Source organism: Myotis yumanensis, unplaced genomic scaffold (genome assembly GCF_028538775.1).
Source record: "Myotis yumanensis isolate MYYU_CA2020_CCGP unplaced genomic scaffold, mMyoYum1.0.hap1 SCAF_9, whole genome shotgun sequence".
NCBI classification, from domain to species: domain Eukaryota; kingdom Metazoa; phylum Chordata; class Mammalia; order Chiroptera; family Vespertilionidae; genus Myotis; species Myotis yumanensis.
Window position 1 is genome coordinate 65,862,956 of NW_027223760.1, and position 15,741 is coordinate 65,878,696.

Below are 15,741 nucleotides of genomic sequence, written 5' to 3' on the forward strand. Positions count from 1 at the left end.
CAATGGGACAAAAAGAATAGGTTTTTATCTTTAAAGTCTAGAATCTGAATGACTTTTATTAATGGGCCTCACCATTTACTTTATAACTAGATCATTAATTTTAAGCCATTCTTTCCAAAATAGTTCTAAGGTTTCTGGGTCTAATGCTGTGTATCAGGGCCATAGGACATCTAGGACAAACATTTGACATCCCAGAATGAATGTTACAATTGAAAAGAACCTTAGCCTGGCTGGTATGGCTAAGTGGTTAAGCATCGACCCATGAACCAGGAGGTCTTGGTTCATTCATTTCCTGGTCAGGGCACATGCCTGGAATGTGGGCTCAATATCCAGTAGGGGGCGTGCAGGAGACAGCCGAACAATAGTTATTTCATCATCAGTCTTTCTATCTCTCTCTCCCTCTCCCTTCCTCTCTCTACAAGTAATAAAAACATACTTTAAAAAAGAAAAGAAACTTAGGATCATCTTACAAAAGGGAAGACAGCTGAGGGCCTGGCTCAGGGTCACAGAACTTTCAAATAGCTGCATTTTAATATTTTACAGTGTCTATCTAGTTGTAGGTAGTCTCGATTTTTCCAGTATCCTTTCCTCCCTCTTTATTTCCTTATATATATTGAACTTTCCCCCTCATGATAATAAGCTGGAGTTCAGATATATTGACACAGGGTAAGAGTGGGAATATATATTTTTCTTTAAAACAAAGATCTGTGTAAGCTTTTTTCCTCCCCAAAACATTGGGCTATATAATCTTTCATTAGGCTTTTCATCAGTTCCTAAGGCCATACATTAGAAAGGACACGATACTAAAAGCATATCCAATTCTGATGAGACCCAATGCTCATGGAGCTTTTCTTCTTTTCAAGACAATGCGTACGGTAAGACGTTACGGCAGCACCACGGCTGGGTCGTTCGCGGGGTTTTCGCGGTAAGTAATCCTCCTGCCTCCTACTGTTCTGGTGGTCACAGAAGGTGGTTTGGTTTGGTTTTGGGTGCATGTGTTCCTGTTGGCTTTGTCTTCCAGAGTAAGGACAAAGTGTTGCTCATTTAATTAAAGGCTGTAGGTCTTTGTTGTGTAGGAATGTCGGTGACAAAGTGTCTAGAACAGAAGGACTGTTAGAGCGTGTGCTCGCCCCATCCTGCTCCAGCGCTCCATGGAATTTCCTTGGCTGTTCACTGGATCGGGTGCTCCAGCCGCACGGGCCAGGAGTCTCTTCTTACCCAGTTATTTTCCTTGTGGAGGTGTTTGTATGCACATGTTTTTGGCTCCTATTATGCCCCACTCCTTCCCTCCCAGCATGTTGACGGAGGAAGAACACACACCTGGGACTCACAGTACCCGGGACAAATCGCTGAGCCCGGTGTGTGAAGTAGCAGAGTAGCAGCCCCTTTAGGTCAGCAGTAATGTGTACTGTGGTCTCCGTCCGGGAGCTGCCATCTCAGTCAGTTACAGCCGTGAAAAGGCTGCGTCTCACATGGGGAACACCAGAAAACGGCAGAATGTGGTTAAAAATAGCCTCGCAGGTGATGTTTTACTAACTGAAAGGACAGGAGGCATCATTTGCCTAAGGCAGGAACTGTTTTAGGTCATGATTTATTTGGAGGCAGGTAAAGAAAGTGGGAAGAATTTAAGTGGAAGAAATCAAATTTTAGTGCAAATGAAATCATTTTTGAAAGCGTGGAGATAATAGGAGCCAGACTCGTTGCAGCTACAAACTGCCCACACGTCCTTCAGTGCCTGTTAGAATAATAGCTGCCGTGCAGCTGCTGGACACCTATTGTGTGCTGGGCATCGTGCCAGGCACGTCCACGCTTCTTACCTTTGGAAATCCTCAGCATTGGCTCCCACTGTTTTATAAATTCAGAGCTATTCATTCCAGTCCCAAAGTGCGCTACCTGCTGTCTCCTGAGGCTGTGCTCACTCCCCACACACAATCTCCGCAGTGAGCACAGAAGAATCAAGAAGCTGCTGGTGAATAACTGGGCAGTAGATGCTGCTCCATTCATCAGTCTCCCTGAGTAAATACTGTCAGGTGACAAAGCATTAAAGCATTGAGTTGCCCTGTGTAAAAGAAGCGTAAATGTGTGTATGTGTGTGTGTGGGGGGGGGGGGGGGGGGGGGGGGCGGGTGTGTGCAGTGTAGACGTAAAGTTAAGTCCTGAAATATTAATGATCGAAGGGATACTGTCAACAAGAATGCAGCTATAGCAGAAAATTTATCGTAAGCATGAGTCTTTAAAAGGACTTTTTTTTTTAAATTAAATCTTTATTGTTCAGATTACATTTGTTCCTCTTTTTTTTTTCCCCCATAACTCCCCTCCTCCCAGTTCCCACCCCACCCTCCACCCTCACTCCCCACCCACTGTCCTCATCCATAGGTGCACGATTTTTGTCCAGTCTCTTCCCAAATCTCCCACTCCCCTTTCCCCCCCAAGAATAGTCAGTCCATTCCCTTTCTATGTCCCTGATTCATTATAATCACCAGTTCATTCTGTACATCAGATTATTTATTCACTTGATTCTTAGATTCACTTGTTGATAGATGCATGTTTGTTGTTCACAATTTGTATCTTTACCTTTTTCTTCTTCCTCTTCTTAAAGGATACCTTTCAGCATTTCGTATAATACTGGTTTAGTGGTGATGAACTCCTTTAGCTTTTCCTTATCTGTGAAGCTCTTTATCTGACCTTCAATTCTGAATGATAGCTTTGCTGGGTAAAGTAATCTTGGTTGTAGGTTCTTGGTATTCATCACTTTGAATATTTCTTGCCATTCCCTTCTGGCCTGCAAAGTTTCTGTTGAGAAATCAGCTGACAGTCGTATGGGTATTCCCTTGTAGGTAATTGAGTCTCTTTCTCTTGCTGCTTTTAAGATTCTCTCTTTGTCTTTTGCTCTTGGCATTTTAATTATGATGTGTCTTGGTGTGGTCCTCTTTGGATTCCTTTTGTTTGGGGTTCTCTGCGCTTCTTGGACCTGTAAGTCCATTTCTTTCACCAGGTGGGGGAAGTTTTCTGCCATTATTTCTTCAAATAGGTTTTCAATATCTTGCTGTCTCTCATCTTCTGGCACCTCTATAATTCTGATATTGGTGCGCTTGAAGCTGTCCCAGAGGCTCTTTACACTATCTTCGTATTTTCGGATACTTTTTTCATTTTGCTTTTCCGGTTGGGTGTTTTTTGCTTCTTCGCATTTCAAATCTTTGACTTGATTCTTGCGCTCCTCTGGTCTGCTATTGGGTGTCTGTATGATATTCTTTTTTTTTTTTTTTTTTAAATCTTTATTGTTCAGATTATTACATTTGTTCCTCTTTTTCCCCCCCATAACTCCCCTCCTTCCAGCTCCCACCCCACCCTCCACCCTCACTCCCCACCCACTGTGTTCATTCATAGGTGCATGATTTTTGTCCAGTCACTTCCCGCATCTCCCACACCCCTTTTCCCCCCAAGAATAGTCAGTCTATTCCCTTTCTATGTCCCTGATTCTATTATAATCACCAGTTCATTCTGTACATCAGGTTATTTATTCACTTGATTCTTAGATTCATTTGTTGATAGATGCATGTTTGTTGTTCATAATTTGTATCTTTACCGTTTTCTTCTTCTTCCTCTTCTTAAAGGATACCTTTCAGCATTTCATATAATACTGGTTTGGCGGTGATGAACTCCTTTAGCTTTTCCTTATCTGTGAAGCTCTTTATCTGACCTTCAATTCTGAATGATAGCTTTGCTGGATAAAGTAATCTTGGTTGTAGGTTCTTGGTATTCAGCACTTTGAATATTTCTTGCCATTCCCTTCTGGCCTGCAAAGTTTCTGTTGAGAAATCAGCTGACAGTCGTATGGGTATTCCCTTGTAGGTAATTGAGCCTCTTTCTCTTGCTGCTTTTAAGATTTTCTCTTTGTCTTTTGCTCTTGGCATTTTAATGATGATGTGTCTTGGTGTGGTCCTCTTTGGATTCCTTTTGTTTGGGGTTCTCTGCGCTTCTTGGACCTGGAAGTCCATTTCTTTCTCCAGATGGGGGAAGTTTTCTGCCATTATTTCTTGAAATAGGTTTTCAATATCTTGCTGTCTCTCATCTTCTGGCACTCCAATAATTCTGATATTAGTCCACTTAAAGCTGTCCCAGAGGCTCCTTACACTATCTTCACACTTTCGGATTCTTTTTTCATTTTGCTTTTCCAATTGGGTGTTTTTTGTCGAATCTTTGGTTTGATTCTTGTGCTCCTCTGGTCTGCTATTGGGTATAATATTCTTTATTTCAGTCCGTGTATGCTTACTTTCTAATTTCTTTATCGTAGCATCGAGGGTCTCATTAGTTTTCGTGAGGCTCTGCACAAATTTATGGCAAGCCCTCAAAATTGCGATTCTTAGCTCCATATCCGCCATTTCTGTCATGTTTTTTTGTCTCCGCATCTTTTATGCTTTCTTGGTGCGCCCCCTTGTGGTCTCTGTGCGCAGTCTTGTTCTAGCCAAGCCTTAATTGTTGTAGTTAACACTAGAGGGATTTGACCACCAGGCCGACTGGCTGTAGGAATCAGCTGTATGGAAAACGTCTGTCTTCTGGGGAGGCGCTAGTCCAGCCCTTGCCTGAGGCGATCGGCAAATGGCTCTGCGCAGGGTTTGGGCGGGGCGGGCTCAACAGGGCGGGGGGAGGGAGCAGCTATGGCCGCTCTCAGTTCGTCCCCAGGGGCTCTGCCTCTCTGTCCCAGAAACCGCTGCAAACCTCGGAGGGGCCGTAGCCAGACAGTCCCGCTTCTCCCGTTTGAGTCTGGGTCCCTAGAGACTCGCCCGGATCTGTAGCCCAGAGTCTGAGACTCACTCCTGAGTGAAAACGACAACCGCGCCCTCAGCCACCAGCCCGCTTTGCGCGCGCACCACCTCACCACCGCACCACCGTACCTTTAAATTTTCCACACTGCGTGCCGAGACCGGTTTGGCTCAGTGGATAGAGCGTCGGCCTGCGGACTGAGGGGTCCCAGGTTCGATTCCGGCCAAGGGCATGTGCCTGGGTTGCGGGCACATCCCCGGTGGGGAGTGTGCAGGAGGCAGCTGATCGATGTTTCTCTCTCATCGATGTTTCTAACTCTCTATCTCTCTCCCTTCCTCTCTGTAAAAAAATCAATAAAATATATTTAAAAAAAAAAAAAAATTTTCCACACTGCGCCTCCTCTGTGTGTCGGAATGCTGTTGTTTTTGCTTCTAGTTGAAGAGTCTCTCCTCAGCCAGCCTTCCTGTGGTTCTGGTTGATGTGTCCGTTCCGACTTTTAGTTGTATTTTTGAAGTGGTTGTTTACGGCGGCAGTCTCCAGTGTTTACCTATGCCGCCATCTTCGATTCCCAGAAGTTGTTTTTTCTGTATGATATTCTTTATTTCAGTCAGTGTATGCTTAATTTCTAGTTGGTTCTTTATCACAACATCGAGGGTCTCATTAGATTTCATGAGGCTCTCATCAAGTTTATTGGCAGCTTCTAGCACATTATTGCAAGCCCTCAAAATTGCATTTTTTAGCTCTATATCCTCCATTTCTGTCATGTTTTTTTGTCTCCGCATTTTTATGCTTTCTTGGTGCACCCCCTTGTGGTCTTTGTGCGCAGTCTTGTTCTAGTTAAGCCTTGATTGTTGTAGTTAATACTAGAGGGATTTGACCACCAGGCCGACTGGCTGTGAGAATCAGCTGTGTCTGCAGTGGGAAAACTTCTGTCCTCTGGAGAGGTGCTAATCTAGCCTTTGCCTGAGGCTATCTGGCAAATGGCTCTGCGCAGGGCTTGGGTGGGGCAGGATCAACAGGGCGGGTGGAGGGAGTGGTTATGGCTGCTCTCAGTCCCGTTCCCAGAGTCTCTGCTTCTCAGAACCCCAGCAACCGCTGCAAACCTCGGAGAGAAAGCTGCCCTCACATTCCAACTGATGCCAGACAATCCCGCTTCTCCCGTTTGAGTCTGAGTCCCTAGAGACTCGCCCGGATCTGGAGCTCAGAGTCTGAGACTCCCTCCTGATTGAAAACGACAACTGTGCCCTCAGCCACCAGCCGGCTCCATGCGCACCTCCATACCTTTGTATTTTCCACACTGCGCCTCCTCTGAGCCTCGGTATGCTGTTCTCTTTCCTTCTAGTTGAAGAGTCTCTCCTCAGCCAGCCTTCCTGTGGTTCTGGGTGATGTCTGTTCCGTCTTTTAGTTGTATTTTTGAAGTGGTTGTTCGTGGCAGCAATCTCCGGTGTTTACCTATGCCGCCATCTTGGTTTCTCCTCAAAAGGACTTTTTAATTTATGGCATTTTCCCTAATATGTAGTAATTTAGACGCATCACAATGCATTGTAGAAGTTATGGAAGAATAGGAAGGGGGGGAAATTAAACTTGTCCATAGTCTTATCACTCCATAGAACTATTTTTAATATTTTTTGTGACTTACCTTTTTCACTTTCATTTTTATGTATTTTATATATTCTTTAAAATATTCTATTTAATTTTATATATTTCTAAATACGTATCTACTTATAAGTGTTTATATTTTATATCAACATGTTTATATTAGATGTTTATAATTATCTTTATTTTGTGTACTTTGTACATGCATGTAATTTTTTTTACCTTAGCTTGTAGTATAATTTTGTATTCTTTCTCCCCACATAATAGATTCTATCGTGACCATTTTTTAATGCCGTAAGTTTTTGAAAACTGTTATTTTTAGTGATTGTACAATATTTCCCTACTATGGAGGTTCCATAATTTTTTTGTCCAATCCTCTGTGTTGGAAATTTAAGCTGCTTCTAAGTTTCTTAATACAGATAAAACAGTGTCTGTTCATATGCATTTTTTACTTAAAAAAAACTTTTATTCTCTCAAATAGGTTCCTAGAATTAAAATTGCTGTGTCTAATGCCAATAACTACAACCATAACTTGGAATTTTGAGCATTGACCGTGCACTAGGCATTGTTTTAAGTGCTCTATGTGTGTGAAGTTAGTAATTTCATAACTCAGCAGGTTCTCTTATTTTCCTTACTTGTTGACAAAGAAATCTGAGACACAAAGAGGCAGATAATATACCCAAAGTTACAGAACAAGAACACTTTGAAAGTTTTTGATATTATTGCCAATACTTTTAAAAGTTGCTGGTTTTTAAGAAAATAGATTATGTCGAGCCTTTGGCAACAGCCTTCTCAATAGAGGAGCCAGATTGGCCCTTTCAGCCTCTCCCAGTCATTCCTGCTTTGGAAAGTTTATTGAGTTTCCTAATGTGCTGATTAATTAGCAGGCGCAAGTGCATTTAACTATCTCAGTTGCTCAGGGAAACATCTTTTACACTGAAGGAATTTGATTCACTCATCAGCCAAATAGTGAGCTTTTATCTTCAAACAGACATAGTCTACAGAACTGATTGATGCCCGGTCCAGGCTCTGCCTCCATCGAGGTCACTCACCGTCATCACTTGGCCTTTTTGGTTTCCTCTTCAGTTGAGTTCTATCATTAGTTCCCAAATAGACGTGGCTTCATCACAATATTCTGGGAGCCTTTGAGGAAATCCCTGGGCCCCACTCTGGGAAAACTTTTTAAATGTCTTCTTATACTAAAACATTTGTGCATGGGGTTTATAAAAAATGTTACAGCAACAAATAGCGTCCCTGCTTCGGCTCCCTGCTTCCCAGACTTACTCCAAAGAGGCGGCCACTTTCAACCACTGTGGCTGTTTCTTCTAATACCTCTGGGATTCTAAGAATGTCTATTGTTCTTTGTGGCCTAATCAGTCATAGTCACTAAATGTCAACTTTCTGTTATAGATGAGAATTTAGCTCTCTTAGACCTCCCTGTCACTATCTCACCTCCGCTGCCTCCACCACCCCAAAATAATGACTCACAAGTTAACATTATGATAATGAGCCAGAATTCTATAGGTTTTTTGGTTCTTTCTTATATGTTTTTATTTTTCCCTGCACCATCAGACCTCTCAAAGCACCATCACTCTGAACTCACAAATGTGTCATTATATGTTTTTTCCCTGGAGACTTCCCTGTCAGAACTTTCTAAACCCATTCCAGTCTGAGTTAGTTGTTCAGGCCTGTTGTGCTATGTTGCCCGAGGACTTTTCCTCACAAGTTCTCCTACATTATTAAATCCCCACCTCACCCTCAGTTCATTTCCCAGGGCCTGCGACCAGGTATCTCCATCTCACCCATCATTTTGGTGGAATCCATTCTCCAGCAGCTCCCTAAGGGGAAGGATACGAGGGTGCTAAACTTTTGAGTGCCTGCATGCCTGAAAATGTCTTTATGCTGCCCTGTTTTCTAGCGTGTGTGTTGGTGGGTGTAGAATTCTAGGTTAATATCTCAGAATTTTGAAGGCATACCTCTATTGTCCTCCATCTTCCACTGTTACTGTTGTAAAATTTAATGTCATTCTAATTCCCATTCTATTTTGTATAAACTGCCCCTCCTCCTCTTCTGGATGCTTTTGGGATCTTTTCTTTATCCCACATTCTAAAATTTTATCCCGTTCCCCCTTTGATCTTTATCATCCATTGCACTGAGTACTTGGGTGTGTCTCTAAATCTGGAGTCTCCTACTATTTGGTTCTGGGAGATTTTCTCACATTATAATTTTGGATAGTTGCCCTCTCTATATTCTCTGCTCTCTCCCATGTACCGCGACCATCATTTGAGTATTTTACATGTGCCTGGCAGTAGGTTAAGCATGTCATACATATTCCATTAGTCCTTCAAGTAAGGAAAGTGGGACCAGTTCTCTGCTCCAAATCAGGGAACTGAGGTTCTCGGAGGTCGTCGGAGGTCGAGCACCTTGCTGAAATTCCTCAAGCAAACAAGTGAAAGATTTGGGGTCAAGTCCAGGTCTTCACCCAGGCAGGAGGCCTGTGCTGTAAACATTGAGAGATAAATGCCAGTCACTCTCCAGCTGCACAAAGGGGGAGGGTTGATTCCCAAACGCTTTCAAATTCAAAGTGTAAGGACGCTCAAGAAACAAACTGTAGAATGATAATTCAAGATTCTAAAGCGTCTCCAGAGATCTCAGCAGAGCCAGACATGGATTTTAGGGACTTAGGGAGCAGGTGGTCTGCAAAGGGAGGGGAGCTCTTCTGTCCGGAGCGATGTGGTGTGAGAGTGCAGTTGACAAAGCACAGAGACGACCCGAAGCTCAGGTCCTGGCTGGGCACTCATTAGCTATGTGACATTCATCTGCAAAATAGGGATATGAACTGTACAGGGTTCCTAGAGAGATGAACTGGGGTAGAATGCATGAAAGCATCAGTGCACAAGCAAACAGAATGTTCAGTCCAGAGTGTGAAGGAGATATTGTCCACGTGGGGGGAGATGGGAGGTGCGCAGAGAAACGGAGGTATGATGATGAGAGCCAGCTAGGAGAGTGATGTGCTCTGGAGGCTGGCCAGGACGGGACAAACACGGGCAGCAGTGCACATACAGGTGGATTCGGGGGGTTCAAGGGGAACCCTCTGGATCACACCATGCATGAGACCGGAGCTTTTCTTAAACTTTTCTGACAGCACTCCCTGGCTTGATGGCTTTATTCATCCTCAAGTTGGCCCAGGTACATACCTGCTTCTTCTAGCCTTAAAATTATTTGATTTGTTGCTTGAAAAAAATTTTAGAGTCCACAAATTCGAAGGGTATATTCCTATTGTTACTTTTGCACTCCTCAGCTGTGTGTGTGTGCGTGTGTGTCTGTGTGTGTGCAAGAGCGAGAGTGATGCGCATTCTCACAGCAATTCTTTTGCAGCTGGCTTTGAGGGCAGCTCCGTCCTATGAAGATTTTGTGGCCGCGTTAACCATAAAGGAGGGCGACCACCAGAAAGCCGCTTTCAGTGTCGGGATGCAGAGGGACCTGAGCCTCTACCTCCCTGCCATGGAAAGGCAGCTGGCCATCCTGGACGCGCTGTACGATGCCCACGGGCTGGAGAGCGACGAGGTGGTGTGACGCCTGCGGGACAGCGCCGCCCCCTGCAGGGAAGAGCTTGCTGCCGCGTTTGGCTGCCCCACTTCATTTCCAGCAGCAGCTTCAACCCTCTCCATCCCTTATGCCGGCCATGGAGAGATGGAGGCAAAGCCTAGTGCTTTTATATATCATTTTTAAATGCGTACATGTTTTGTGTGTTTAAAAATCAAGGTGCTATATATTTCAGTTCAAAGGGCCTCCTGGAAACCAAATCGTAGCTGTTTTAGAGACTTGAACAGCAAGTTATAAGAGCAGATTTGACAAGTAAATTTCTTAGGTCTTTTGTTTTGTTTTTAGCTTTAAGTTTTAATGGGCCACCCAACCCAAGCTGAAAATTAGCAAATTCTGTATCAAGGACTGTAACTCACGGGTAGTGTTTCAGCCAATTTAGGATTAGACTGAAGCTTTAGGGGGAGCTAGGCCCCCGGTGGAAGCTATGAGGTGTAGGTTGGCTGTCCTAGACGTTCTTCAGAGGATCTTCTCTCCGGGGCTCTGGGCGAGAGGGGCCTTAGTCGAGTGTGCAGAGCGTGGGTGCGACATGCCAGCAGGAGGTGGAAGACACCCAGAGGAGTGCCATCCGTGAGGGGTGGGAAGATGATGGCTCTGCAGAGCTGAGTGTGCCCCACCCTGAGGGCAGGGGGCGGGTCCTCCCTGACCACCCTGCCTAGTGCCCGCCCTCGTTCCCATGCTTCCCCAGACATTGTCTCCACTGGACACCATAGTGACACCGTGACATTCAGGGGTTGTTACCCAATTTCAAAAGTAGGGCTCAGAGGTGGAGGGATTTTTCTGCTCACCATGCACAGCCTCTAAACAGGAACCAGGTGATGTCCAGGTGTGATTGTGACCCTTCTGTGTCAAAGTCACATGGAGTGCCGGTCAGAAAGCACAGCCCCAGGCTGACCCACCCGGAGAACCGGGTCTGTGGGCCGGTCAGGAACCGGCATCTGAGTGCTTTTCTGGTGATTCTGTGCGCACAGCATTGAGGAATTCTGAGATTAAATCCTAGTTTACAGAATTTCCAGTCTTCCACATGAGCTAAATGACGTGTCCTGTTTTTCAAAGAGGAGGAGGCTTTTGTGGAAATAACAGTTAAAGGGAGAGTGAGACATGCACCACGTTTACTCCGCAGCTTTCCTAACTCAGCCAGCATCTGCGCCCGGCCAGTGTGTGCCAGGCAGGGATGGTGGCTCCCAGTGTGCTCACTGATCAATCTTGGCTTAACCACCCATCACACAAGCTAAATGCAGCTGCTCGGCAGTCTCCAAAGCTCTGGGACTGTGGCAAGGTTTACCAGCGGGATTTCAGTCTTTCCTAAGACAACCTTGTGTGGGCGTTGCCCTGGAAAGAGTGACCCTGGGACTCTGGCCCTGCTCTCAGGAGCCACACTGCCCAGTGCCTGGGGAGGAGCCACGGGCCTTCCCCCTAGAGGCGCTTCCTCGAGTAGCTGGAGGGCATTTCCACCTTGAGGCGGCTCCCAGGGGAGAAGGTGAGCTCCTCTGAGCAGCGCAGGTGAATGCTGCCTGGGCAGCCCCAGATGACACTGTCCGAGGGCAAAGAACCCCCCTCCTTAGCGAGGTTCATGTGGGGAGGGGTGTTGATTTTGTCTTCCGTCTGTCTCTGAACAGATGGGCATTTATTTCGCTCAGTTAGTGAAGCAGGTACTCTGTTCATAAGGACTCTGGAAAAGGCTTCAACTTAGAAAAGCAACATCAGGTGTTTCAAGGCTGGGGAGGAAAGCAGTGCTGCAAGGATGCTGGTTCTTCTGTAGTTGAGCACTTCCTGTTGGTACTTATCAAGGTGTGTGTGTGTTGCTCCCCCTCCCACGACTAACAGTGTGGATCTCCCTGTGTGGCTGGTGTGACAATGACGGGGACGAGGGGTTCTGCCCTTGACATCGCCTCCTAAAGGGAAGGAGACAACAGCCAGTCTTTGCTTGCACCTTGAATGAAGATGCTGTAGGCCTTGTGCCCCTGCGAGAGGATGCGGCCAGGAGCCTGTGAGTGTGGTGACAATTCCGTTCCAGCCACCTGCGTGCTCCCTGTCGCCACAGGCGAACTCGAGAGGTGAGGGAATGGGCACACGAACATTACCTCAGATTTGCCCGCAAAGCTGTGAATTCACACAAAGAAAGCTGCTCGGCATGGCCGTTTTCTGTTGATGTAGGTACATGGTGTACATGCCTCAGTTTTCTGGGGAGGAAGGGCTTACTGTTATCTGGGTTCACGGGAATCCAGTGGGATAACTGGGGTAAGTTCCATTTTCTGCACCCTTTTCCCATCTCCATAGAAAGGGGTGATGTCTTTTGAGAGATACTTTCCTCACTGGAGCATATACAGTTTGCCTAAGATGTGTGACGCTCTGAGAATCCTTCAATAAAAAGAACCAGGAATTGAGCCCAGTGCCAGGCGATAAGTTCAACCCAACCTGAAGCTTGGCAGCCATGGCACTTCCTCCTGGATCCACTGTTCTGCGTCCCCATTTTAGTCCAAGTCCTAATTTGTGCTACTTCGCAGTTACTATCTCAGGAGGGGACAAAGAAAAGGTAATTAAGGCTTTTTCCCCCATAATCCCGCCAGATTCCAGGACACTAAGCTTTCCTCCACCTGCCGGCCAGACGAGAGGAGAGCAGAGCAGAGCAGTCACCTGGCTGTCCTGGCTCAAACACTGAGATCCCTTTTCAAGAGGAACCTTAGAGAGACCCTGAAGGGAAAGGTAGTGTGTCTCCCAGGCTGAGCCCTTCCAGGGTGTTTCGTACGCCATTGTGTCCTGTCCGCACCTGTCCCACAGGTGGGAGCCAGGCTTAACACTCGGGAGGAGTCGGTCTCTCTTTTTTATTTTTTTAATATATTTTATTGATTTTTTACAGAGAGGGAGAGGGATAGAGAGTTAGAAACATCGATGAGAGAGAAACATCGATCAGCTGCCTCCTGCGCACCCCCTACTGGGGATGTGCCCGCAAACAAGGTACATGCCCTTGACTGGAATCGAACCTGGGACCCTTCAGTCCGCAGGCCGATGCTCTGTCCATTGAGCCAAATCAGTTAGGGCAGGGGTTGGTCTCTTAATCTCACTGAACAGAATCCTTTCAATGACAGCAACTGCTTTGTCCTTTGAAAGCACATTTGACATTTTATAGCGAATCCTGTGAAAATTATTAAGTTGGAGGGATGCCCTTTGGGGGGCGACACCCACTCCTGATTGACAGTGAACTTGAGACAGTTTTCTCATCAGCTCTTCAGGGAGTTCAGAAGTGGGGCTCCGGGTCGACTTGGAAAAGCTGTGCCCTGCCCATTAGGAGCTGTAGGTCGTGGCTCGAGGCAGCTTGCCACCGTTTACGGCCATTCTGAACACAAAGCTCCCCCAATGCCTGTTCCAGGGTGAGGGACAGCTGAGCTCCGGGTTTAGCTGAGCTGCAGGTTCAGCCGGGCGGCCTCTCTCCTTTCTCACGCACTGCCCTCATCTGCCCCCATCGGAGCATCAGCACAGCCCGTGTAGCTGCCCTGCCCCTTCCCAGAAGCACCTTCTGGCACCCACCTCGCCCAGACTTAGGTGCCTCATCAGCAGGACTCCACACCCTCCCAGGCTGCACAAGCTTCCTAAGAGCCCTCTTCCCAAGGTCGCTGTGAAGCAGGCGACCCCCAGGATGCATGGCGTCCCGGAAAGGTGATCTGGAATTAGAGGAGTGCCGCTCGGAAAGTCCGTGGCCTTCTCCTTCCGGTCACTAACCGTGCGAGCGTGTACATCCAGAGTCAATGCTTTCACCTTCATGTTTTCAGAAAAGTGGTTTTAATCTTTAAAATATGTGGTGGGGACCAATAGATAAAGTACCCGTTTCTTTATTCAGTATAGAATCAGTGAAAGAGCTGGATAAAGGGCATTTTACTAAGGAAACTTCACCAGACTGAAAATCTCAGGCATCATGTAAGGCCCGAGCGGGCGCCAGGGGTCCTGGGCAGTAGATGATGTGAGACATTCAGGAAGCTTTCGAATGAAAACTATTTTTTTTTCTACTAAACTACCATGTCCTACAAGAAGTGGTTACGCAATGGTGCATTTCTGAATCACTGATTAAAATCACTTGCTTCTGATTGTAGTCATGGGTTTTACAGTCCTCAGCTCCCCCACCCTCATGTTTCATTTCTTTCTAAGGTGAACTATCACCTTTTTTATACTTTTAGATTTAGGATTTAGAAGTAAAGCATATTTTAAGCCATTGTTCTCTTAGCTGAGCTAATGTGTTTGGTCTTAGGGACCTGGCGCCGTTGCCCTTTGATCTGATACAGTCTGTACGCAGACGTCAGTGTGTGCAGCAAACCCGTGTCCTGTGAACTGTGTGCAGAGGACTTTACTTAGAAATATGTCCTGCTTCGGTGTCCCTTTGTGATCTGCAGTTGCTTACTCAGGGGTTTCACAGTAAAGACATGAATATTCACTAGCTGTCTAATGGTGGTGTAAGACTGCTTATCTGTTACAAGGTTGTTCGGGTCCTTTCGAAGCTCCATGTGCATCCTGCTCTCTATACCATCCTGTACGCTCCCCCTGCATCCATGCAGCCAGAGCCACCTGCATGGCTTCTCCGCACAGCTGCGTCAGGGCCCCCGAGCATGACTGAGCACTATTGACGGTACAGTTGACGCTTGCATTGACCTTGCTCCTCTGTTGTTCTTACATAGCCTTTCACTAAAAGGAAAACACGTACCATGACTCTGTGATGCAAACATTCTTTGGTTACCCTTTTGAATCACTTCTCCTTCAGAGTGAACAAATGTTTCCAGCTAAGCTATGTGAGAACCCAAGAAAGAGGGGCTGCTTGTTTTAAGCACGTCCTTCCACTTACACACATTTTAAAGTGTGGTATTTCCTCCCTGTAATTCATGAACAGGAACCTCCCCGGGATGGTTGGTCTCCTTGCAAAGCTGTTCTCATCCACACAGACTCCGGTAGATGCTGGTGTCTTTATAGGTGTCCATGGAGTCGGTGATGACAGGAAAGGTGATCTAGAAGTAAATTCTGTTGCTTCCCAGAAGGCTAATGAGCCAGTCCCATGGCATATTTGATGCATGAGTCTCCTGTGTCATGACAGTTCACTAGAATGTCAGTAAACAGCCCAACTACCTCATGTGAAATTGGCTGTGGACAATCTGTGTCAGATGAGACATGTGTTAAGGTCACTTTAATCTGGTTAGTAGATGAGACAAAAATGATGTCTCTATAAAGAAGAAACACGTTCAACCAGATGCCAAAGGCTATGATGTACATAGGTTTCCTTGGGTTAATTTTTTTAAGTCAGTGTTTAATTCCACCCCCAGTATTCTTATCTCGAATGTTCTTGGTCTCATAGATTCATGCACTTTGAATATCTGTCACACGCAGTCTTTGTTACCAGTTCTTGTCCTTCAACGTTTTGATTGAGCATCATAATGACAGTAGGAAACAAGTGTCAAGTGGTTTGTGGATTTCTTAATTTGGATGGACCTTTACTTAGAATATAATATGTTGGAGCCTTTTTAGGACCAACCGATGAATGAAGATTTCATGTTTAGTGTTTCATGTAAAACTCTGTCCAAGTTCTTACTCTGTATCTTGTTGGGGGTTGGGGGAGAAGAGCAGAACAAGGGAGGGTTTTACTTTTTTTGCAAAAATGTTTGAAAACATCTGTCAGATTTTATATTCGTTAGTTATAATAAAGTTATTTTTAAAGTATTTTATCAAGTGCTTCTGTTAAAGATTTTTGTGTGGTTTCTTAGTGTAAATAAGGCCAGATAACAGAACCTCCTTCCCCTAA

The 15,741-nt window shown here is 45.7% G+C and overlaps 1 protein-coding gene across 7 annotated transcripts in view; it reads left to right on the forward strand.

Moving 5' to 3' along the window:
• The window catches only part of PLEKHA8 (pleckstrin homology domain containing A8), a 66,846-nt gene that overhangs the window by 41,263 nt on the left and 9,842 nt on the right, over positions 1-15,741 (forward strand). For 3 of the 7 annotated variants that reach the window (XM_070424505.1, XM_070424507.1, XM_070424510.1), the window contains exon 13: positions 864-925. In XM_070424505.1, the coding sequence (XP_070280606.1) occupies positions 864-925 (62 nt within the window). Of the gene's footprint in view, positions 1-863; positions 926-1,076; positions 2,087-6,626; positions 6,654-9,737; positions 10,106-15,741 lie in introns of those variants that run through there. The other 4 variants (XM_070424503.1, XM_070424504.1, XM_070424508.1 and 1 more) reach the window with 3 other exon arrangements.